This window comes from Miniopterus natalensis, chromosome X (genome assembly GCF_054644295.1).
Source record: "Miniopterus natalensis isolate mMinNat1 chromosome X, mMinNat1.hap1, whole genome shotgun sequence".
Classification (NCBI taxonomy): Eukaryota; Metazoa; Chordata; class Mammalia; order Chiroptera; family Miniopteridae; genus Miniopterus; species Miniopterus natalensis.
In genome coordinates, this window is record NC_142103.1 from 93,250,356 (window position 1) to 93,276,343 (window position 25,988).

Here is a 25,988-nt window from a genome sequence, read left to right on the forward strand (position 1 = left end):
ATTCCAGCATTCACCACCATGAGTCTATAATTTGCAGATGTGTAAAGGTAGATATTAACGTGCTAAATCAGCGGCGAGGAGGCACGCTTCAGTGTTCTGCGCATTCAATTAACGCTGTGCACAATGCACCCCACTTTTACACATTTATACAACTGGCTAGTCAAAAATAAAAATATTGTCCCTACCCTTCTCCATAAAACTTTTCTATAGTCTGTCTCAAGAGACCTGAGCATGGAATCAGTTAGTTCATTAAGGCTTCCTAAGGCAGCAAAACACACATGTGCACGCAGAGGCAAGCACGCATGTGCGCACCACACGCGGTCATCTGGGCTGGACATCTGCCTACCTTAAACCATGCAGGATCTTCACTAATGAGAAGATCAATAGTAGAGCTGTCATTAAAGCCCAGAAGCCCGCCCAGCCAGCGTGGCTCAGTGGTTGAGCATCAACTCAGGAACCAGGAAATCGGGGTTCGATTCCCAGTCAGGGCACATGCCCAGGTTGTGGGCAGATCCCCAGTCCGGGGCGTGCAGGAGGCAGCCGATCAGTGACTCTCTCATCATTGATGTTTCTATCTCTCTCTCCCTCTCCTTTCCTCTTTCTGAAATCAATAAAAACATTTAAAAACAACAACTCAGAAGCCCAATTCCCTCTATACTAAGCTTCCTAAAACAAAAGGGAAGAGTATTAGAGATAGAGATGCCAAGTTAAAAGATTAAAAGAAATCTCAGAGCATATAGGGAGAAGGTTAAAAGCTAGTGAAAAATACCAGCTACTCTAAAAAGGGGAAGGGAGCGGTTAGGACTTGACTAAGAAGCCAAGGAAACTGAGGCGCGTTTCTTCCTCTCCCTGACGGCGTGTGCAGGAGAGAAGAGCTGGAGCGGCCTGGGCCTTCTGGGACCTTCTGAGTGTTGCTCCAGGGCCTTTTGGGGTGGCGACTCCAGTACCTTTTTGCTAAAAGAAATGGAGGAACTTTCTAGACTTTTGACCACTGGTGCTCTCTGCCTTGTTTGTCCTCTGACAGTCTTATTTTGAGCCAGAAAGAGCATCTGCTCGGGTATTCGGACGCTCACAAAATTAAGAGTAGGGCCCATGGGGAATGAGACAGAAAGCTGACTGTTAAAATTTGCTTTAGTCTACAGGGAGGAGAGAGACCTTCAGGTTTCTTGCTAGGGGGCCCAGCCCATTTTGCCATGGCAGGAAAGGTAACTCACTTAAGGCCCCATTGAAAAATAAAGATTATATATACCTGGCTGGAAAAAAAATCATTTGAATCTAGAGATTATGTGTATAGCAGATCAGACATAGGAAGGACTCCAACAATACTGACGGCAGAATAGAAGCTACTACCGTGAGGTACTGAATTCACTCAGGAAGGTCGTGTGTGATGGGCGTGAGTGCTGGACATGGGGACATACACAAAGACTATGGATTTCGGAGAGATGAAGATTACTCACAGTTTTATACTGATCTGTAAATCTGCTAGGAATTCAAATGTATAAAGCAATGTTCTCACCGGGTTATGAAAACAGGTCATTTTTATTCTCTTCTCTCTTTTCCCACATTTTCTCTTTTCTTCAATGAGCACTTTTCTGTTATTTTTTAACATGGGATTAGTCCCCTTCATTGACCCAACTGGGAACAGGAGTTGGATGATTGACAAAAATGTTGGGTAAAGCCCTAGCCAGTCTTGCTCCACGGTTAGAGCGTCGGCCCGTGGACAGAAGGGTCCCAGGTTCAATTCCGGCCAAGGGCAAGCTCCTGGGTTGCAGGCTCCATCCCCAGCCCTGGTCGGGGTGTGTGCGGGAAGCAACCAGTCCATGTGTCTCTCTCACATCAATCTTCCCCCCCCCCCGTCTCTCTATTCCACTCTCTGTAAAATGAAATGGAAAAAAATATCCTTGGGTGAGGGTTAGAAAAAACATATTAGATAAAGTGGGGAAAGCATGAAATATGACTCCTATCATAAACATGACTTAAAATGCACATGCAAATACACCATTTATTTCTCAGGCAATCTTTTCATATTAAGCCAAAGCCTCTTCTTTGAATATGGGTGGGTTTGGGGTTCCAGGCCATCTGTCTTAGATAAATAATACCACATACACCTATGAATATCCCAATTCCTATTTCTTTAAAGTGTAATGAACTTAAAGATAACTGTGTAGCAATCTGGGTGCAGACTCCTTCTAAGATTTTTACTCAGTGCTGCCCTGTAACCCCATAGCTATCTTGTTCACAGTCATTTCATTACATTTTTAAGAGGCTCTTCTCTTTTTTTTAATCTTCACCCAAGGATATTTTTTCCATTGATTTTTTTAGAGAGAGTGGAGGGGGGGGGGAGAGAAAGAAACATCCATGTGAGAGACGCATCGATTGGTTGCCTCCCACATGCACTCCGACCTGGCCAGGGATCGAGCCTGCAACCGAGGTGCATGCCCTTGACCGGAATCCAATCCGAGATCCTTCAGTCCAAGGGCCGAAGCTCTAACCCCTGAGCCGAACCACCTAGGGCAAGAGACTTCTTTATCAAGTCTTTCCAAAGCATTCAACTTGATTTTAATGAAAGTAAGGCTCTCTTTTATACTCATATTTCTTCAGTTTGTACCACATTTTAATAAATTATGTAGTCACGACAGGTGGTGTAACTTATAGCAATGGTCTGAGGACAAATAAGTGACCCGTAGTAACCATACACCTCACCAGATGGGACACAACAGCAGCCTAGAAAATATATACAAACCGAGCGTGCTGAGCGTGCTGCGGGAATCAGTAGGTGTGATTTAAGAAGGGAACGAAGGGCGGCAGAGGAGCTGATTGTGTGGATGCTGCGTGAGGTGTTTATGCCGTTTCAGGATCTGAAACCACCCTCCACTGTTGTTTACCTTAACGGAGGAAGATGTTAAGAAATGAAAAACATGGTTTGGAAGATGCAGTGGGGAGCAGGGGACATGCCAGCCCTTCCTCCTTCCTCTGGGAGTGGGGGGTAGGAATGTGCATGTAGGCGCATGTGTTGGGGGAAGTGGCATTCCGAGTGGCAGAGGGACCTGGGGGTGACTTCTCATGCACACAGTCTCACCAGGAAGCCAGACTTCAAGTTACGCCAAATGAGTGGTAGAAATGACTAAGTGAGAGGACAGAGTACACTCTGTTCACTGAACACCAGTGGTCTCGCTGGGTGAGAACTCCAAAGGGGCAGGAGGAAGGGTGGAGATCAGGCTGCGAGTGAGCCCAGGAAGGGGGCCGAGGGGGCCTGGCCCACGGTCAAAATCACGGCTCCGGCGGACAAAGGACGCGGGAAGCTGCGAGGCAGGCTGCAGACGCACCGCACACTTCCAGTTTCTGTCTTTCAGTCACTGACCGAATGCTCTGCACATGATCTGCAGCTAGCTCCTGGTACAGCATTTCTGTCCCTAAGAGGAGTGACGCAAACATGGGCAGGAGCAATTCCAGGCGCTTCTAACTTTACACCCCAGGCGGAGAGGCCAACAGAAGTGCAGCTCATGTCAAGGCCAGGCAGGAAGTCCAGTAAGAGCGCTACAGGCAGCAAGCGCTGCAAAACGAGCTTCTTTCCGTCCTCAGGGGCAGGTGGGCGCAGGCTCCCCCGGCCCTCTCCCGCGCCTCTGCTCTGCGGGAGGGCTAACACTGCCTAGAGCTCCCTGTCGCTGGCCTCGCTGTACGAGTCACGGTTAAAATCGCTCTAAAAATTAATGAAAGGCTTTATTTGTGAAGAAACAGTAAGGTGATAAAAATGAGTACATTTTTATAATTTTATTATTAAGAGTTGCAAACACATGCAAAAGGACAGAGCGCAGCCTGGTCGCCGTGGCTCAGCGGCCGAGCATCGACCTAGGATGCAGGAGATGGTTCGATTCCCGGTCGGAGCACATGCCCGGGTTGCGGGCTCGATCCCCAGCAGGGGGCGTGCAGGAGGCAGCCGGTCAATGACTCTCATCCTTGATGTTTCTCTCAATAAAAATTTTTATAATCAATAAAAATTATTTTAAAAAAAGGACAGCACAGAATAAAAAATCCTCATGTACCCATGACTAGCTTCAACGGTTTTCAACATGTGCCAAATCTTTTCCACTGCCCTCCCTCTGTATAATTTAAAGTAAATCTCACATGTCATTTTATATCATGAGTAATATTTCAAAATACCTCTCACAAAGCTAGGACTACTCCTTTAAAAAATCACAACCACAATGCCAATATCGCACCTAAAAAATTAACAATATTTCTTGAATGTCAAATATCCAGTTGCCTCATAAATGTCCTAAATGAGTTCTAAAAATATTTTATACTCTATGCCAGAAACAAAAGTAAAGGCACCAACCTGTTATATAATCAGTGGTATAAATGAGAAGCCCCACGACTTGTGTGATAGCCAAGGATCACTGCTAGTAAACCTGTCTATAGCCCTGACTGGGTGCTTAAGGAGCTCTACATATAGTAACTCACTTAACCCTATGATACAGGTGAATTACCAGTAGAACCATTTTATAGATGAAGAAACTGAGGCCCAAAGAGGTCACATAACATGTCCAAAGTCACCCAGCTAACCCAACTGTCCGTCAGCCGATGAACGAACAAAATGTGGTCTATCCATTCAATGGAATATTATTCAGCTATAACAAAGAATGAAGTACTAATGCCTGCAACAACCTGGATGACCCTTGAAAACACTATGCTAAATGAAAGAAGCCAGACACAAAAGACCACATACTGTATGATTCCATTCACATGAAATGTCCAGAGCAGGCAAATCCATAGAGACAGAAAGCAGATGAGTGGTTGCCTAGTGCTGGGGAGAGGGGTAGTTGGGAGTGACTGCTAATGGGTATGAGGGTGTCTTTTTGAGGTCATGAAAATGTTCTAAGAGTGGATTGTGGCACTGGCTGCACAACTCTGTGAATATTCTGAAAACCACTGAATTGTACACTTTCAATGGGTGAATTGTATAGTATGTGTATGAAATATATCACAATAAAGCTGTTTTTAAAGAAGTAAATTTTCAAAAAGTTTCAAGTTTATCAAACCAAGGAATACTTACTGACCATCTAAAAGGCATATACTAAAAAATAAATAAATAAATAAATAAATAAATAAATAAATAAATAAATAAGTAAATAAATAAATGGCATATACTAAATTCTATGTAAGTTACAAAGCAAGTGTAAACCCTGGCTGGTGTGGCTCAGTTAGTGATCAGAGCGTTGGCCTGGGGTCCAAAGGGTCGCAGGTTCAATGCCCAGTCAAATGTACGTACCTGGGTTGCAGCTTCCATCCCCAGGCCCGGCATGCGGGAGCCAACCAATCGATGTGTGTCTGTCTCACATCGATGTTTCTCTCTCTCTCTCCCTCCCTCTCTTCCACTCTCTCTGAAAATCAATGGAAAAAATATCCTCCTGTGAGGATTAACAAACAAAAAAACAATTGTAAGACACAAACTCTGACCTCAAATTGCTTGCAGTTCAAGAGAAAAGGCACACGTGCAGTGTATAAAAATGGCCTTTTGCATTATGAATGTTTGCCTTTTTTTACAGGCAGTCAACTATGAACCTGGCTTTCTGATTCATAAAAGCCATTGGGCTAGGGTCTAACGAACGCACAACTATGGCAAGGCCAATCCTGCTACAGGGGGCCTGTAGAAGTCATGATCGACCACAGGGCTCTCTTGTGAGAGAGCAACCTATAGGATTCTTAGGGAGCTGAGGCTGGGCCTATTCATGTTATAACGGAAATAACTTGCGTAAATGTTTCCTCATTAAACAGAGGCCAGATCAGCTTGGCAATTCCAGGCTGAGCAAAGGCCCCTAGGCCTGGGTCGTCCTCCCTTACCCTGGGTTTAAGAATGCCCAGGGTAAACAATAGCACAGACTATCCTTAGCTATGGCTGCTGAAGGTGTGCTCTGTCCCTCCAGAGCAGAAGCTGCACACACCCCACTGACTTAGCTACACAGTTCAGAAAAAGTAAGAGCTACAGAGATCCTTAACGAAGACTGGGAGAGTTGTGGTCATGAAAACTTGTGTGTGTTTAGAGGAGGAAGAGGAGGGCCACAATAGGAGATATAATCTTGGGAAAGGACAGTTTGAGGATCTGAGGCTGCACAGTCACCGTTCTGCTGAAGACAACTGAAGAAGAGGCCCAGGAACCTGGTGGATCACTTGCAACCAGGAAGGCTTCCTGAAGCCAGCATCTACCTTAAATGAACAGCAAGGAAAGTGCCATTCCTCTGCCTGGGGACGAGGGACTTAGGGCTGTAGGGCTCTGTTCTACCCCAAGGCTACCGGGACAGTGTCTAGCTCAATGTCCAGCGACCCCCTGAAACCCATATGCAACGTAGGTTCTAAAGCCTGGGTGCACGTCAGAAAGATGCTCACATTTTACAAACACGTGAATTCAGCCAAATTTTCTAAAAAGGATTTGCATCCTCTGATATTTTCAGATAACGGTGGCGATCAAACTTTAGAATCTTACTTAAGCTGACAAATGTTTATGGTTTAAGACAGAACTACAAGTAAAACCCTAGTCCATGAAGTAGAAACTCCTATTTCGAGCTTTACGAATTATGCATCTTTTCCTGAACTGCCTGGAAAGAACATTTCATATTTGGGTTAAGTAGCTTGGGCCCAGAGTGGCCTGCAAACAACTTAGCAATAGAGCCCTGTCTCCAAGCTGCCTTGATTGCACCACAATCCTATCTGAGCTACAATCGCTAACATTACAGTGGTCTCCTTACCTTTCACGACGTCAGCCACATTGCAGGTGGGATCGATACTTCCGATGTGTTTAGGATGAGCAGGATTAGTGTCACCACCAAACAGAAGTGCTAAACAAACACAAAAGGGAAGGGAGAGATGATAAACAAAGCAGGCTGGGATGGCCAAGCAGAGGAAAATAAAGGATTCTTGTATCCGTAAGAATCATTTTAGCATCCACAGTGGCTTAAAGTAACAGAATACAGGGTGGGACAGAGGCAGATTTATAGTTGTGAGTACGTGAAACACAGTTCATTCTTGTATTACTATTTATTAATTGTTGCATTAACTGGTTAAGTGAAAGAAAAGCAGAAGTGACAAGCTTAGTCCATGACCTAAAAACATGCACACATATACACAGACACACATATTTAGGTCAGAAAGAAATTGCAGTTATTTAAGTAGTTTAGTTAAATAGTATTTAGGTTCTTTTTTCCCCTTTATTTTTCCTGTAAATTGTCATACACTTCTTTTTTGAATAAAAGAATTACCTGTATTGTGATATCACTGGGATGATATGCTCTGGTTATTGTTTTGAAGAGTTACATGTTTTCCTTGTAACTAATGTGATTTTATTCTATTACAGTTGACATTCAATATTATATTAATTTCAGGTATACAGCACACATTTCTATTTTTAAAAGCTATACATTTAGACCCAACCCACATTTATTTTTTTATGTGCCCCAGGCATGAAACAGCTGGCCACCAACACAGGCATCGAGCTAGGATGAACCAAGGACTGTGAGTCTGCTTTGCGTCTGTTGATGTTAGAGCAACACTGCCAATCGGGTGTCTCCTTGTCCAGCTGCCAGGGGGTCCAGCCCACATTTAATAGTTACGCAACATTCATTTATCTAAATAAATAAAATTAGTAAAATAAAGATACACTGCCCACTTTCTGATTCAGCACAGAGGATGATTTAGGCTCTAGACGTGTGGATGCTTTTTCATAAGAATTATGAAATCGGGCAAAGAGACAAAGCTGAAAACAAGCCCAAAATATTTTTTTGTGGAGAGAATTTTAGTTACTATTTTTTTTTCTTATCTGCTTATCAGCCTGGAGAGTGGACTAAAACTCTCAAGGCAAGAATATGGTTGGGCAATTCGCTTAACATGATTTCACTGATCACTGTGACCTAAAAGATCAATTGCTCATATTGTCAACGTGCCAATTCAATATTCCCAGGATCAATGTTTTTAAAACCAAAAGGGAAACCACCTAACATCCTGGATAAAGACTAGAACATTCTCTGAGAGACATATGAAAGTGTTCGGAGGTGGCTGCGGCTGCCATTAAAGCTGGACCTTCGCCCCCACCAGGGATGGAACAGCAGAGGCTTCAAAGGCAGGCAGTGCCCCGCCTCAGAGGAGCATCAGAAAGCCTTTCAATGACTTCTATGAACAAAGAATATGAATGAACAGCTTTTTCATAGATAGGATTGACTTAGAAAAAACTCAACTAGGAATGAAATTTCTACAGACAAAAATGCAGATCCGCCCTAGCCGGTTTGGTTCAGTGGGTCCCGGGTTCGATTCGGCCTTGGTTGCAGGCTCGACCCCTGGCCCCAGTAGGGGCCCGTGTAGGAGGCAACCAATCAATGTGTCTCTCTCCCATCAATGTTTCTCTCTCTCTCCCTTCTACTCTAAAAAGCAATGGAAAAAATATCCTCGGCTGAGAATTAAATAATAATAATAATAATAATAATAATAATAATAAATAAATAAAAACATAAGTCAGTTTTTAAAAAATGCAGATCCATAACAGGAAAACATTTGGGAAAAATCATTCTGGTTACCAGTTCAAACCTGGACCCAAACCCCAACTTACTGTGCTGGTTAATAAGCATTCGGAAGGAGATGCGGTTGGTATAGAAGCGGTCCAGAAAATACTGGATGTTACTGCTAATGAACGGATCGAACCCAAACTTCTCCTTGTATTCAATCACTCCTTGTGCCATTGTAGGAACCACATCATTGTGTCTATTTCGGACTTTAACCAGAACTTGTAGAAAGCTGTGTGGGAGGGAAACAAAAGTGGTCAGTCCTTATATCTCATGGCTGATGCATAACCTTCCCAGCTCCGTCTTCAGGCTACTTACCTTCTGGCATTTTTATAGGCAGAGACATCATAATCAATACAGGCTACAAGGAAGAACTCACGGGAAACTAAAGTATTACCCGAGTTTTTGCTCGAAACTTTCTACAGAAATTCTTCTTTTAGAGACACAATAAGTAAACGATCCCAGTAAAGAAAAAAATGCTCAAATACCTTTTAAAAGAATCCACTGACTTTCTGGATAAATGTTTACATATAATGCAGGTTCTATAAATACTTGTTGAATAAATAACTGCAAAGCCTATTATTTCTTCTGACAACAGGAGGACAATCCAAAAAAAACTTTGCAAGGATTTATTATGGGGTCTCAAAGTAATAGTTTCCATGCATAAATAATGTCAAACTTTTGAAGAGAAAATTTTGAAATATATTTCTCACAGCAATAAAATATAGTGATGAAATGTAGATAGAATAAAGGCAGTTAAAACAAACCTATTCAAGTATTATGGTGCACTAACTGCAGGGATGCAGAGGGAAAATACATTAAGGGTGGAAGAGAAAGACCAGTCAGTGGAACCAAATAAAAAGCTTGGAACCAGGACCAAGGGTTAGTGAGTCTGCGTGCATAAAAATTGAGCATATCGATAAAGTCAGTAGGCAAGCAATCAGACTGCTTGGGATAGCTGGCTAACAATTGTCACAACCCAAGTTCAAGCCTTAAGCCAAAAAGTGGGTTAAGAGGTTTAAATACAAAAGGGCAAAGTCACAGAGAAGATAAAAGAAAATCAGGTAAGTATCTAACCTTGGAGGAAAGAAGGCTCTTCTAAGCTTAACAACTAGAAGCAGAAAACACGAAGAAACAAATTATACGATGAGGTAGAATTGCAGCAATTCTGTCAAAAATTACAAAGGGGCCAGCTGGTGTGGCTCAGTGGTTGAGCGCTGACCCATGAACCAAGAGGTCGCTGGTTCGATTCCTGGTCAGGGCACATGCCCGGGCTGCGGGTTTGATCCTGGGGGGGGGGTGCAGGGGGCAGCCAATCTGTGTCTTTCCTCTCACCGATGTTTCCATCTCTACCCCTCTCCCTTCCCCTCTTTCTAAAATCAATAAAAACACTTTTTTTTTAAAAAAAGGGGGAAACTGGGAAGAGTCTATTTGCAAGAGTTACTATCCTTAATAACGAAAGAGATGAGCCCCTTAATGGAAAACTAGCCAAGGGATCTGGTGTCAAAGGGAAATTTACCAGAGGAAATGCAAATGCCAAAAACTTCACCTTCACAAATAATAAAAGAAAAACAAATTAAAACAGTGCAACAGCTGTATTTAAGAGCTGGTCTTCAGAGCACTGTTCGTAGTTGTAAAAAAACTACAAACCATTCTAAACCCCAAAGATAGGAGTTCAAATCCCATGACTCATCTGTAGGCCGACCATTGTGAAACTGAATGATGGTGCAGATCTGTTGTTTTTGTAAAAAATATTACATATATATGCAGCCTAGTTAAAAGTAGGGATGGAAGGAAAATGTTAACAGTGGTTGTCCCCTGGCAATGGAAATGTGGAGTGACTTTCTTTTTACTTATCTGAACAGCCTTATTTTTCCCAGAGATGAAATACATCTGTAACAAATGCATACACACAGCAAAGATCAACTCTGAAATTAGGAGGTCATAATTATTTACCAGAAATTTCATGATGGACAATTTGTCCTTTACATAATGCTCCTTCTAACATATTTATAAATTAAATAGCACTCAAGTGAAACAATTCATTATAGTAGAGAAATGTCTCAACTTACCTGAAGGGAGGAGACTTGCTTTCATGGTTCAATTCTCAGACTACTCCCCCAGCCTTCTGGGCTCTTCCAAACTTTAATATTACATAAATGTGCTTGTCCTCTAAGCTACGTTCACCTTACTTAAATGAGTTCCCTGCCCGTGACTGCTATCTAACCTCTCACTGAACGAAAAAGGCCACTACCAGGAGTAAAATGACTCACTTTCACTCCTTCCTTCACCATGAGCCCCAGGCCTCTAAAATCCAACTATCCTAACCAGCTGCGTGAGCCCGGGCGCGTTTCCGAATCTCACTGAGTGCGAGCTATTATCACCATGATCTTATGCACACTGGATCCAGCACCTGGCAGTTTCCAAAGCAGGCCCACGTCCATAAATCGCATCGGACTGACAACCTGTTCCAGAAACCGAGACGGGACTCCGGGAACCACACAGCAGAAATTTAAGATCACATAATTCCACGAATCTATATCCTAAAGTTTGAAGCTAGAGAGAGGCCAGTCTTAATTTTTAGGATATCAGCCAAACACTTACTCACTAATGACTTCTGAGAAAACAAAGTTTCTGGATTGGATTCATTTAATTTCAAAGCCTCGAATGACAGCAAGAGCTGATAGTAAGGAAAACACTGCATCTGGGGCTCTAACCCAATGCCTCCCTTCCACACTTCACAGATTCATTACACAAAACACCCAGCGAAGTATAAAATAGGTCAAGGGCTTTTTCCCTTTACATTTTAATTTATAACTAAACCTGGCCTAGCTACTCATGGCTTGAACCAGCAGTTCTAGCAGCATGGTGCACGGTCAAGAACAAAATCCTGTGGGAAAGGAAATGTGATCTCCAGATCCAGCTCTGCTAACTGATGTTATGGTCTTGGGCAAGTCACCTCATGCCTGTGACCTCAGTTTCCTTATCTGTGAATTGAGAGGGCTGGGTCAAAGTCCTCGAGCTAAGGTTTTATATAACTGCTGTTTGTCTAGTTCTTTTAATGGAACACCTACCTATATGTAGGGTGTTCAGTCTCACAATTATGTGCACCAGGTTTCTACTTAGAAAGAAACTCCTCAGCACAACAGGCTTGCCATATGCATTCACTCATGTGTATATGAAACACGACAAAAGGAATGTGAAAAGGATACTTCATTTCTCTTGGGGGAAAAAGCCACGCTCAGAGCCAGGGTTTGTATTTTCTGGCTAATTGAAAATGAAAACCAGAAATCTCTCCCATCAGCATGAGAATTTAGCAGCCTTCGTGCATAATAGCAGCAAAAGAATTGAGGCTGTCATATAAAAATCACACTCGTTTCTGCTTCTCTAAAATAAAACCATTATTGTTTTTCTGAGTTCAAATGTAATATCGCATTGGAAAAATTTTTAAACTGTACAGGACTGAAAAGATTGTGTAATAGCTTATTGGTACAGTGGAAGAAATGGGTGCTGGGCCAATCAAAAACTCGGAGAGCTCTCACCAATCAGTCAGAAGGCAAGAGAGAAATAAATGAAGGACTTCCAGTACTTATGTTGAATAGGAGTGGCAAGGGGGGACATCCTTGTCTTGGTCCTGATATTAGAGGAAAAGATTTCGGCTCTTCGCTGGTCCTTCCTCAAGTGGCTAAATGACCACAGAAGGGCAAGCAGGAGGAGCAGACTTAGAAGACTGTAGGGCTGATTTGTAAAGAAGAGCCAACTGCAGGAGGACTGCTGGGCCCAGGGGTGGGGATGACAGGGGTTAGACCGTCATTGTGTAAAAATATTTACATATGTAAAAGTATTTTTGCAAAAGATAATTAGAGCATTAAGATAAGCTTCAGTGTCACACAAAATGTTTTAAATGCTTTTAGTGGGTTAATTTCAAACATCCCTTTTGCATCACGTATTACTAAACCACTTAATCCATATGTAATACAGACTACAAATCTGTGAATCTAATTCATCACGCGAAACTTCGAACTGCCTGTGGTAGTTAATTACTATAGCCAGGAAGTAGTCACTTTAATGTAAAGCACATCCCAATGAATGATGCAATTACTATATTAAATAAATGTCTTTGTATAATGTCACCAACTCAGATTGAAGGTAACAATATGTAATGCGAGAACTTCATCAGTGGTCAGGATTACTAATCTTAAGATGTGTCATAATGCAATAAAAAGATAAAAAATTTCATCACTGTCACAAACAGCCTAGTTAGTTAACTGTATGAAATTTGTATCTGGGTTATTTTAAGCTGTAAAAATAAAGGATTTGTACGTCGAAATAAATCAGTGCTTAAAAAATACTGCAAAGGACTGAGTAGATAGATAGGTTCGTGCACACACAGAGCCCACTGCATTCTTAGAGCGACCACTAGGTGGAACATTCGCCGCACATCTAGAGCGAGGGCCCGCTCCAGTTCCCCGTAAGCAAAAAAGAATTAGATCATATCATGCTAAGCGAAATAAATCAGATGGAAAAAGTCAAGAACCATATGTTTCCACTCATATGTGGGATATAAAACTGAAAACAACAAATAAACAAACAAGACAGACAAATGAGCAAAAACTCAGACACAGACCACAGTGTGGGGGTTGCCAGAGGGAAGGGGGGAGGGTAGTAAAGAGTCAAGGGGTCAAATATACGGTGAGGGAAGGAGCCTTGACTTTGGGTGGTGGGCACACAATGCACTGTGCTGATGCTGTATTATAGAATTAAATACTCGAAGCCTATGTGATTTTATTCAACGATGTCACCCCAATAAATTGAATAAAAATTCTTAAAAGAATTAGAACATGAACCATAATTTAAATGCTATTATTCCTTTTGTACTATGTTAAATTTTTAACTCAATTTGGGGGAAAAAAGGCAATGTTGAGTCGTTACCCATTAAGAAACCTAATGTTTTCGTCCAAATTATACTTCTTGGTTCTTACTGACATGAGTTCCATTCTCCAAACCATTTTTACCTAGAATTTGTTACTTTCAGGTGAGTTTGGTACCTTACTTACTTATCTAAGACCTTTGGATCCTCAGGGCTCTTATTTTCATACTCCAAAAGTTCAAGGAAGCTCTGCATATACCTGAAAAAGAAGAGTCACTGTGTTATCTGTCTACCCAATGCCCATTTCTCCTTTCCCTCTTCCTTAGAGTATCTCAAATTGCACTCAGATAACATCCCCTCCCCTCCCTCCACGCAGCCCAAGCGCTTCAGGAGAAGCCAATGTCATGCAAATCTCCTGGGTGGCTCTACTCTTCTCTGGGTAATACTATTTCTCTTGTCGTAGATTCCTAAGTAGTCTGATAGTCCAAGTCTAAGCCTGTTACCGCATCGCATATCCCCGGACACTGGGATTGGCTCAGGAGTGGGCACACTGTCAAAATTCCGACCAGTAAAATTAGAAGGGCTTGCTAGAGGTCTCTGGGAGAGAAATCAACTTGCTCTGCTTTTGTACAGTTTGCTATGTGGATGTGAAGCCTGGCACTGCTGCAGCTATTCTGTCACCAGGAGGAAATCCAGCCTGCAAATGAAGCCACCATGGAAAGCAGGGCCTTGATAAGCTCATGCATCTCTGAAAGCAACACCACAATCTCATCCTATGACTGGATCTTACAGTTACACAAGCTAATTAATTAAGTCAGGTTTGGTTGGATTTTCTCCTATTTACAAACATATCCAACTGGCACACCAAGTCTATAGTTTGATTACCCAAAAAAGGGCATATAAATTGTAAGAAGCACGTGTTTGACAATGAAGTGTGCGCTAAGAACTCAGAAACTAGAAATAAAGAAGGTTCCTTCTCAAAGTTAAACTCCCTTGAGCCCTCAGAAACAGCTTCAGGATTAAGAATAGCTCCATATTTCAATCAGGGTCAGTATAAGACATAATGTGTCCAACATAAAGATCTAGAGAACAGAGAAAAATGGGATTCAGAGAGGCACATTACTGCAGCAGCTACATCCACACAGGACCTGCTGGATCCGGTGGGGATGCAGAGATTTCAATTACTCTGAGGTGTGTGATCTTTGCTTTGGGTCTTAACATGTCCTGAAAAAATTATCTCTTATTCTAATTATTTCCAACAATTAATTACACTAATCCTACCAGCCAGCTCTGATAGAGGATGAGGCTACTTAAGCAACTAAAAATGACTGCTAAGCACATAAATAGACAGAAATGACGTTTTATTAATCAGCCTTACTTGAACCTTGTGACAATGCATAATACTAAAGTATGTTCATTTCCGGGGGTATTTTTTTAAAAGTCTCTGGGCAGATAAGGCTATGGATTAGATATTGGTAAAATCATCAGGTCAAACCACCCTACAGGGCCCCTTTTAAGAGGGAAAAGAAATGACAACTAAACACAATGCATGATCCTGCAATGGATCCTAAACTGGGTGGGGGGGAGGGTGTTCTACAAAAAAAAAAAGAAGAAGAAAAAAAAAAGAACACTATTAGGGCAATTAATGAAATGAGAACAAGTTCTACATATTAGAAAAATATTACTGGATCAATGTTAAAGTCCCAAATTCCACCATCACACTGTGGTTTTCTAAGAGTTGTTCTAAGTAGATACCTACTAAATTATTTGGGGGTAAAGAGGCATGATGTCTACCATTAATGCAATGGTTCAGGGGGAAAAATAACATGTGTGTGTATTATATATATATATGCGCGTACCATATGTGTGTGTGTGGTATACCATATATATCTACACACAGAGAGAGAGAATATGAATGAGAACAGTAGGACAAATGATGGCAAATGTTAACAGTTAGTGAATGTCTATGAAGGTTCATAATGGAAATTCTTGCTACTGGTCTTGCAAACCCTTTAAGTCTGAAATTATTTCAAAATTGGATGTTTAAGAAAAGGGGGAAATGGTGTGTGTGTGTGTGTGTGTGTGTTTGGAATGGCCATGGACGGGGAATGGTGAGGAGACACAAAAAGAGTTGGCACCGTAATTTGAGCCTATGCTTTGCCAGCAGCTCACTTTGAGGTCCCTGAAGTAACTTTTACATAAGTGATAGTAAAGGCTTGACTGTCACTGCCACCCGGACCAGCGGACTTGGAAGTCATCTAGCCTGCGTAGAACCCCCACCAAAGTAGCCCCCAGTAGTGCTGATATAAACTATATGAAGAAGTCTTGTGCAAACTTGTTGCTCTTTCTGAAACAAGCTATGCATTTAGGGTAGAAAGCACCTGACTGTGAGCTCAAAAGCCATGGTCACCATCTCCTCTGGGTTCCAGGGCCCCTGTGCCTCCACAGTGAGGAGCTACTGTCTGCCTGGGACAGGGATTAGACACTGTATCTCTCAGACTACCCAACAGAGTGTTTCTCAGATGATTCATTCTCAGCCCTAGGAATTTATTATAATTAATACTGGGGTGGGCAAAAGTAAGTTTATAGTTGTGAGTACATGAAACAGAATTTATTTCTGTATTTTTATGTAGTAATTATTGTATTATAGGAACAACTGTAAACCGACTTTTGCCCAGCCCTGTATACTGAGGAATGACTATTGAATGGCCATTCTCTCAGTAGCCTGGCCTCCCTTGAGCCTCTAAATGCAAATTAATTAATAGTCCCATGCTCCTTATATCTGTCCACATCATTCCCTTCCCCTAAAATGCTCTCCTTCTCCCTGTCATTTCCAGCCACCCGTCAAGGGGCAGTGCGAAACCACAGGTGGCACTGGTCCGGCCTCCAGGCTCCCACAGCACGTCCTCTATCCCACCTTGAGAGCACTCTTTGCATCTGGCCTCCCAAACTCCTCCAGCTTTCTCTGTGGTGACTTCTACCTTACTTTTCTAATCCAGAGGAGGCCTGCAAATGATCTTGAATATATGCAAATCCCTTCCTAAAAGTACACCAACTCTCCTACATCCTATCACTCACCAACCTCAGCCTGCTTACCTAGTAGATAGTTGACTCACAAATTCAACTTCCTCAGTTAAACAACACATGCTTTACACATCAGAGCTATACCTGATTGAACTTTAAGTTATACTTGCTAAGATTTTTCATACTTCTCACAGGGCAAATGCAGCATAGCAGGTACTGATACTTTTCCAATCTGAGGTCCCTATAAATGACTTAAGTTGCTCTAAAAGATACTGCCTTCCAAGAGTATCCAATGGAGTAAAGACAGTCTCTTCAATAAGTGGTGCTGGGAAAATTGGACAGATACATGCAAAAGAATGAAACTTGACCACCATACACAAAAATAAACTCAAAATGGATAAAAGACTTAAATGTAAGTCACGAAACCATAAAAATCCTGGAAGAAAACATAGGCAGTAAAGTCACAGACATCCCACGTAGTGGACTTTTCACTGATACATCTCCTAGGGCAAGAGAAACAAAGGAAAAAATAAACATATGGGACTACATCAAACTAAAAAGCTTCTGCACAGCGAAAGAAAACAGCCTCAAAATACAAAGGAACCCTACGGTCTGGGAAAACGTATTTGCCAAGGATGAATCTGATAAGGGGCTAATTTCCAAAGTGTACAAAGAGCCCATAGTACTCAGCAAGAGGAAGACAAACAGCCCAATTAAGAAATGGGCAAAGGACTTAAATAGACAGTTCTCCAAAGAGGACATACGGATGGCCAAGAGACACAGGAGAAAATGCTCGACGTCACTAATCATCAGAGATGCAAATGAAAACCACAATGAGGTTTCACCCACACCTGTCCGAATGGCTCCATCAACAAATCAACACACAACATGTGCTGGCGAGGGTGTGGAGAAAGGGGACCCTGGTGCACTGCTGGAGGGAATGCAGACTGGTGCAGCCCCTATGGAAAACAGTATGGAGGGTCCTCAAAAAATTAGAAATGGAGCTGCCGTTTGACCCAGTGACTCCACTCCTAGGAATGTATCCTAAGAATCCTAAAACATTAATCAGGAAGAATATATGTACCCCGATGTTCATAGCAGCACAGTTTACAGTAGCTAAGATCTGGAAACAGCCCAAGTGCCCATCAGTAGATGAGTGGGTAAAAAGCTGTGGGGCATTCGCACCGTGGAATACTACGCAGCTGTAAAGAAGGATCTCGTACCCTTTGGGACAGTATGGATGGACCTGGAGAATATTATGCTAAGTGAAATAAGCCAGGCAGCGAAAGACAAACATCACATGATCTCTCTTATATGTGGAATCCAAAGAACTTAATAAACTGATGAACAGAATAGATTCAATGACATGGAAGCATAGATGAGACTGAGGAATGTCAGAGGGATGGAGGAAGGCGGGTGGGTGGAGGGGGAGAGAGTAACCAAAGAATTTATATGCAGATATGCACAACCCAAGGACACGGACAATGGTGGGGAGAGGGACTGGGGAGGGGGAGGGGACAGGATAGAGCAGGTCATTGGGGAGAAAAAGGGGCATCTGTAATATTTTAAACAAAAATAAAACTTAAAAAAAAAATTAATAAAAAATAAAAATAAAAGAAGTACTGCCTTCAAGGAACTTCTTTAAAAGGAAAACAAGCTGGCTGGTGTTGCTCAGTGGTTGAGCATCAACCCATGAACCAGGAGATCGTGGTTTGACTCCAGGGCAGGGCACATGCCCAGGTTTTGGGCTCGGCCCCCAGTAGGGGGCGTGCAGGAGGCAGCCCATCAATGACTCCCTCATCACTGATGCTTCTCTATCTCCCCCTCTCTTTGAAATCGATAAAAACATATTAAAATTTAAAAAAAAAAAATTTTCTAAAAAAAAAAAGGAAAGGAAAACAAAAGGAGCCTGGCTGAGACTCGATCGAAGCAGCACCCCCATCTAGAGGACTGCAGACCTGCGCGCATGGTCACCGCACTGCTGCTCCTCTACTCTTCCGTACTTTCTGGTTTTTAAAATGAGCCATCACATTTATAAGCAGAAAAATAAAATTTGAAAGGTCAGGAAAGTGTCTCATACAGCTTAGAAGTATTTTCATTAGGACAACTTTAAAATGTCAGTTAAGAAAAGCCTAATTGCCTGGCAAACGGCTACCCCGAGTGACTCGTTCCCGCACGGGCGCTGCGCGCTTTCGGGGAGGATGGTGCCAAGGCCGCAGGTTCAGAGCGTCGCGGGAAGACCCACGAAGCCACGTCATTTACTTACCAACTCTGGACCAGTCCCACCGAAGGCCGGTTCAGCAAATTATCCGGCAGAAGGTTAACTTCTCTCATGGTGTTGGCCAGGCGCACGGGAAGCTCCTTCCGCAGAAACATGTAGGACGTTTTCTCACACGCATTGTCTCTCCCTATCCAGAGATGAAAAACGAATACATTGAAAAATTGATGATCTGACAGATGGAACAATAAATGCTCCCATGGCAGCAGTTACTGGTAGGGAAGAGAAAATTAAGTAATCCTGCAACCTCTAGTTAAATTTTTATCCTCTGAAGTAGCAAATTTAAGAAAATAATTTAATCAGGATAGCAAAAGAACATTTATTCCCAGAGGCCACCTTGGAAGCAGTTTTTTTCCTTAACACAAATCCGTCCCTAGTGTTGCCAGTGGCAATCTAAAAGTGACCTGAGATATCATCGGAATTTGTTTTCCCATAAACACTGTGGGAAAACTGCCAAGTACAAAAGTAAGAGAACGTATAAATCGACTCCTGTTCAGAGGGGGTTCCAGAAGGCAACAGATCCATTCATTCCACAAATATTCACCTGCTATGTGCTGCGTTTACGACTCTGCCACTCAGGGAAGGAGTCACAGACCCCATCTCTGACTGAGACATAGGACTTGGGATGTGTCAAGGAAACCAGGTCACAGGTGCTCTCAGAAGCAGAGTGATTCACCAAGGCATGTCTGAGAGGGCAGGACACTGTGTTGACTCTAAAGACCGAGGTCACGCCCTGGCCGGGGTCGCTCAGCGGCTAAAGCGTCAGCCTGCACACTAAAGGGCCACGGGTTCAATTCCCAGGCAAGGGCACGTAGCTGGGTTGCAGGTTTCATCCCCGGCCAGGTCAGGGCATGTTCAGGAGGCAACCAGTCGATGTGTCTCTCACATCAGTGTTTCTCTCTCTCTCTCTCTCTCTCTCTCTCTCTCTCTCCCTCCCCCCGCCTCCCTCCTCCCCTCCCTTCCTCCCTCTCTCCTCTCTCTAAAAATCAATGAAAAAAATATCCTCGGGTGAAGATTAACAAAAAAAAAAATAAAGACAGGTCAGGGACTCTGAGCTGGTTGTGCATCAAATTTACATAACTAGGACACAGGGAGAGAAAAGGTCCACGCACCCTGAAAGAGGAAACCTGAGCCCCTCCCCTGGCTGCCACGTGACCTGAGTAGTTCCATGACAAAGGGGTCTGCCCCAAATCCCCCAGCCCTGCTGTAAACTCAATGGTGTTTGGGGGATGGAGGACCTGATAGAAAGAATATAAGCTCTGAAGACAGAAACGTGCTCCAGCCTCACCGCATGGCTCGGGTGATTGGAGTGTTGTCCTGTGCACCGAAAGCCTGCAAGTTCGATTCCCGATCAGGGCACATACCTATGTTGGGGGTTCCATCCCCAGTCGGGGTATGTGTGGGAGGTAACTGATCGATGTTTCTCTCTCATATCGATGTCTCTCTCTCCCCCCCTCCCCCTCTCCCTTCCACAACATATTCGGAGCAGCAAATTAGAGCACGTAGGTAGGGTGAAGAAGGAGGGCGATGGGAAGTGACAGTGCAGGCTGACAGGCACCAGGTGGCAAGGGGAGGTCAGGTCCACATCTGTTCTGGAAACCCACAGGGCAAGTTGGTTTCCGAATTTAAAGGTTTCCAGATTTTAGGAAGGTAAAAAGGAGTGCGTAGATCCATGTGTAATATGGTCTATTATACACATATAACGTATCTGCAGTGAGATCTATGCATATTTATACTGAGCAGGACAAAGGCCAAAGACCGTGACCCCATGATCTCAAGTCAGGTTGAGTCAAGGTTTTGCCATGCAATGAGTTTTGTCACCAAAGTTATGAAAAAAGAACTTCAATTTTTTTAAGTGCTTTTTGGACATCAGAATTCAGATACAAGGCGGCGGTCCCACAGGAAAGTAAAACCAAGATCAAGTGCTGGAGGTAGACTTGGGTTTGAATTCTTTTTTTAAAAAAAAAAAAAAATCTTTATTGATTTCAAAGAGAGGAAAGGAGAGGGAGAGAGAGAAACATCAATGATGAAAGTCATTGACCGGCTGCCTCCTGCACGCCCCTGACTGGAGATGGAGCCCTCAACCCAGGCATGTGCCCTGACCGGGAATCAAACCCCGATCACCTGGATCCTAGGTCGACGCGCAACCGCTGAGCCACGCCTGGCTGGGCTGGGTTTGAATTCTGACTCGAGTACCCACTAGCTTCATGAATTCAGGCGAATGTCACTACACTTCTAAGCCTCAGTGTCACCATCTATAAAATACGAACAGTACCAATTTTGCAGAGGCTATAGTGAGGGTGAAAAAGTGCCTAACATTTAACATGGACAAGGCTGATGTGGCTCAGTGGTTGAGAGTTGACCCATGACCCAGGAGGTCATGGTTTGATTCCCAGTCAGGGCACATGCCCAGGTTTGGGGCTCCATCCCCAGCGGGGGACATGCAGGAGGCAGTGGATCAATGACTCTCTCATCACTGATGTTTCTATCTCTCTCACTCTCCCTTCCTCTCTCTGAAATCAATAAAAACATAAAAAATTACCAAAAAAATTTGAACATGAACAAGTTCTTAAAATGTAGAAGAAGAGGCTCATTAAAATAGCAACCACAATGCCAACGATGCCAACTAACAATGCCAACGATGATAGAATGAAAGAGCCTGAGGCCCTATGTGCCAGATCAAATAGGCCTGGTACTTGCTGAGTCCTGAGAACAGGGCTGCATTCTGGTTCAGTGCGTTGCCTGTGCTCATTTGAAGATTCTACATAATTAAAAAAGGATTAAAGTATGTTCTGTGTCCCCAGCATCCACTTCAATTTATTTTAAAATAAAAGGCCTTGGTGAACCCCACACTAACTAGAAAACTCAACCACTCATTTGACGTGGTCTAAGATGACCAGATTACAAGAGGAATTTATGCTAGCTAGCCTTCTTGGGTTATCAGCATTTTATAAACTAGTGAAGAAACGTTATTTTTATTTGTCTCTATATATGTCCCCCATGGCACTAATTAGAGTGCCCCGCCTATGGTAGCTTCTCAGTGGTTTATCGGGGAATAGATAATACTTTCAGAAGTTTATAGTTTTCAAAGAGTACCTGAAAGATCTCAGGTTTTGCCTCCTACATCCTAATTTAGCTTTAGAGACAAATTCTTTGTACTGATACCTTAATTACACATCAGCTTAAACGAGGGATAAGTCTTTTATAGTTAGTTAATTAGTGAACCTAAAAATAAATACGATGCCCAGCTTGGGTGTGGCTCGGTGGTTGAGCATCGACCTAGGATCCAGGCAATTGGGGTTCGATTCCCAGTCAGGGCACAGGCCCGGTTGCGGGCTCCATCCCCAGTGGGGGGTGTGCAGGAGGCAGCTGATCAATGACTCTCATCATTGATGTTTCTATCTCTCTCTCTCCCTCTCCCTCCCTCTCTCTGAAATCAATAAAGATATATTTAAATAAATACAAAATACCTGATTTTTTAAAAACCTTTCTGTGGTTTTCCTCATATAAGTTAAAAGTATTTTATCCCATATATTAATGCTGATGCTCAGTTTAAATCAAAGCGTTCCAATAAACTTTTTTTAAGTAAACTTATAAAAAAAGAAAAACCTTTTGGTTTTCATTGAATGTCCTCTCAAAAGGTTTCTGTTCTTCTGTCTCCTAGCGTACTATTTTCCAATTATTCTTTCCAGTTACTTGCCTTCATTTCCCCCCCCTTCTGCAGCTTTTCTACATTCCTTAATTTTGATTTTCTAGTTTTATTCTGCATTTCTCCAAATACTTCATCTTACTCAAATTTGCCAATTAAGTTATTCCCTAGTAGCAGTTCAGAAGATGACAAAGGAGAGGGTGAAGGACGTGGCAGTGTGACTTCAGCGAACACAGTGGTCACCGGCTTTCACACGCTCGCGTGCATTTCTCCAGGTCTTCCTCATTGGCTGACCCTTCCACTCTCCTCAGCTTTCTGCTTGCTTTCCATACTCTGCCCTTTCATTGAAAAGACTGCATTTGCAAAAGGTATGATTTGCTTTGCCTAGAAAGGTTCCAAACAGCTTTCCATTCACCAAAATACAGAATGAGTTAGACATAGAAACACCAATGACTTTCGATTTAACCCAGGGAGCCCTCTCAGTGGTGGCCACCGTAAGAAAGGAGCACTTGACTGGCTTTCTGAGAGCAACAAGAACAGTTCAGATTTATGATTCTTTATACCTGGTTTCCAGAGTGGCCTGTATTTCTGGTGAATCTTTAATCCTCTTTTCGACTAGTTTACAGGAAGCAGAAAAAACAATTATTTCTTCAGTTAACGAGGTGACCTTATGCTTTATCTCATAATTAAAGCAGGGGGCTGGGAAACTGCAGAGCCACGTGCAGTTCCTGTCTGGATTACTTGAAGGCTCCACATTTTCCAGTTTTAACACTTGATGGGGGATGGTTTGGGAGCAGGAGCAATGGGATCAGGGCGGGAAGGAGAGCAAGAAACGGGAAATTTACTAGCAAGGCACCAAAGCCCAACAGAATGATCAGCTCATTCAGATGATGTTGCTTTTTCTAAATACTGTCAATTAAATGTTTTCATTTCCAAGATATTTTTACCATTAATCATGTTAAAATGGATAAACTGTAACTGAGAAAGTAGTATTTTAAGGGCAGCTCTTCGATTTCTCTCCAGTTGTAAGATTTCCGTCTTTTGAAAACAGTGAATTTTGGAATCATAAGTAGTTAATTCTTGGACTTACCACAGCTAAACAATGAGTAACTGAATAGTCCTTCAGAGAAACATGAAGTGTGAATGGAGAGCTATCCAATGATTGTACATATCCTTAAAAAGAATCCCTTATATTGTTTTAGCTTCATTTATACTTTTTAAATGTTTGTTTTACTCCATGTCCAGAAATATTATTTCACTGCCTGAGAAGTTCAACAGTTTTCCTTTGTTTGGGAAAAGTTATTCCTGAATTTCAAAAGAGATCAAAACAGGTAGCAGATTTGGAGCCTACCAAACTTGAGGCTGCCCTCAACTCCAGACCAGACCTTGTTATTATTACTAGCAGTGTTATTGCTAATATTATTACTAATGGCGAGCCAGCAACTTCAGAGCCAAAGACTGGGTGTTTCCCACACCCCTCACTCCCTATCACATTCAAGGCCCCAACAGCACCCAGAGGTTACACTACTTCTTTGGGCCCAATGTCTAATTTTATTATGCTCACAGATGCTGTGGGTCGGGGATTCAGACAGAACACAGGAGGGATGGCTTATCTGGGACCTCACCTGGGAAAGCTCAAACACTGGGGAAGTGGCTAGATCATGGGTGGGGGTGGTGGAGGGGCTGGAAATATCTGAAGGCTTTCTACTCACAAGTCTGACCCTACGAGCACTGCCTACCGGAGAGCCACTGGGTGGCCTGACCGTGGGCTTCCTCACAGCATGGCCGCCTTGGGCTAGCTGGAATCTTGTACAGGTTCAGTAAACAAGGTAGGAGCTATAGGACCTTTTATGAGCCAGCCTCGGAAGTCACACGGCTAGCCCCCTTCTGCCGTACTCAACAGGTCAAAGCAGCCACAGCCTGCCCAGAGTCCAGGGGAAGGGGGTCCGGCTCCCCCTCTCCGTGGAGGGCTGGCAAAGGCCATCGTAGAAAAGCATCGTCATGGCCATCTTTGGAAAATGACACCCGCCCTAAGGTGTCCGTGAGGAGGTGTAGAAGATGATTTGTTTCTCACGTTACATTTTAAAGCATTCCTCTATTGCCTGAATTTGTTTCCTCTGGGGTCATTTTCGGGCCATTTATTTTAGTTTCCTTCTTTCTCGCTGGGGGCTTCCCTCGGGTGTCTGGCGGTCATGCCTGAGACGGAGGCAGCCTAGAGACTGACTACGTGAGCACCCAAAACACCTGACTGCATAGGGCTTTTTGGCGGGGTCCTAACATCACCCCAGCTTTCCTAATGCTCCTTAATGAGTTTACCCAGGGTTGTTAAAGAAGAGCCTCCCTTTGCCCTTCACTTTGCCTGGGGGTAGCTGCCCGCCTGATAAAGTTCTGGTCAGGGGGAGGTGACCCTTGGGTTCAGACTTCCAGTTCGCTTTCCAGTGTGATAACTGTATCACACAGGAGGATGAATGGGGTGGCGGAGAGATAAAAGCAAATATAGTAAGTCCTCACTTAATGCCTTTATAGGTTCTGCAACTTTTGGTGAAACGACAGATAACGAGGCCAGTTTTACCACAGGCTGATACAGACAAGGGTTAGGTTCCTGTGGCGTCTCAGCAACGTTAGAATGAAACAACATTATTCAAGGACCTGCAGGGTGGCAAAGTTAACTGGTGAATCTCCGTGCTAGACGGGAGTGTTAACTGTATTGTTCTTACAGCTTCTCCTAAGGTCAGGAATTTTTCCAATACAAGGTTTGGGAAAACAACCTAAACATCCAACACTACAGGAACTGTAAAATAAATTACAATAGTGTATATTTACATGGGGAAATAAGTGGTCATTAAAGTGTTTTCAAGAAAAACACAGTCTTCCAGAAAAGGTTTTCCTATAACTAGAGCCAGTCTATTTAAAAAACAACAACAACAACAAAAAAAAACCTACTAGAGCCAATCTATTCCTAAAAAAAAAAAAAAAAATCCCCACAAATCTCATACAGAACATGCTACTACATGCAGACCTTCCTGATGGTGATTGACCTGTGGTGTGTACCTTCACGTAATGATTTTGTTGTTGTTATAGGAATAGAGTTTACAGAGTGACTGTGGTAAGGTCCTTATAATTAAGGTAGGAGAGGGTTGCGGATCCTTCCCCAAAGGACATCTGTGTCTGTGTTGAGGGAAAGGGGGTGGTTCCACTAGTGCCTTGCACTCTCTTTAGAAATCTTTTTTGTTTAGTCTTTTGAAATATATATGCCCATAAACACCTACTGAGAAACCTGCCCCTCTGTGTGACAGATAAGGTCAAAGCAAGTTGCAAACGGATTTCGTTGAGGGCCCACAATTTGTGCCCACTGCTTGGGCAACCCCTCTGCCACTGTCCCCAATCACTAAGTTCCACATCCTGTAGGTCCCAGGATTCCTAGGAAAATGGAGGAATCCATTAAGCACACCACCTGGCACACTGTAGGTGTTTCATATTTACTGATTAGAGTGGAAAATTAAAATACCTAGTAAGTTTCAGTATAAACTTGCTATAGCAAATAAAATCCAGTGGTCCAAGCTAGCACTTGCTGGTAATGGTAAATTTCTCTTACCAGACGGTTCACCGCACTCTATATGC

The 25,988-nt window shown here is 43.0% G+C and overlaps 1 protein-coding gene across 2 annotated transcripts in view; it reads right to left on the reverse strand.

Annotated features, from left to right (window-relative positions):
• The window catches only part of PDK3 (pyruvate dehydrogenase kinase 3), a 60,236-nt gene that overhangs the window by 22,114 nt on the left and 12,134 nt on the right, over positions 1-25,988 (reverse strand). For both annotated transcript variants that reach the window (XM_016209297.2, XM_016209296.2), the window contains exons 2-5: positions 18,707-18,848; positions 13,604-13,675; positions 8,594-8,778; positions 6,744-6,833 (exon numbers count right to left, since the gene is read on the reverse strand). In XM_016209297.2, the coding sequence (XP_016064783.2) occupies positions 6,744-6,833; positions 8,594-8,778; positions 13,604-13,675; positions 18,707-18,848 (489 nt within the window). The remainder of the gene's footprint in view (positions 1-6,743; positions 6,834-8,593; positions 8,779-13,603; positions 13,676-18,706; positions 18,849-25,988) is intronic.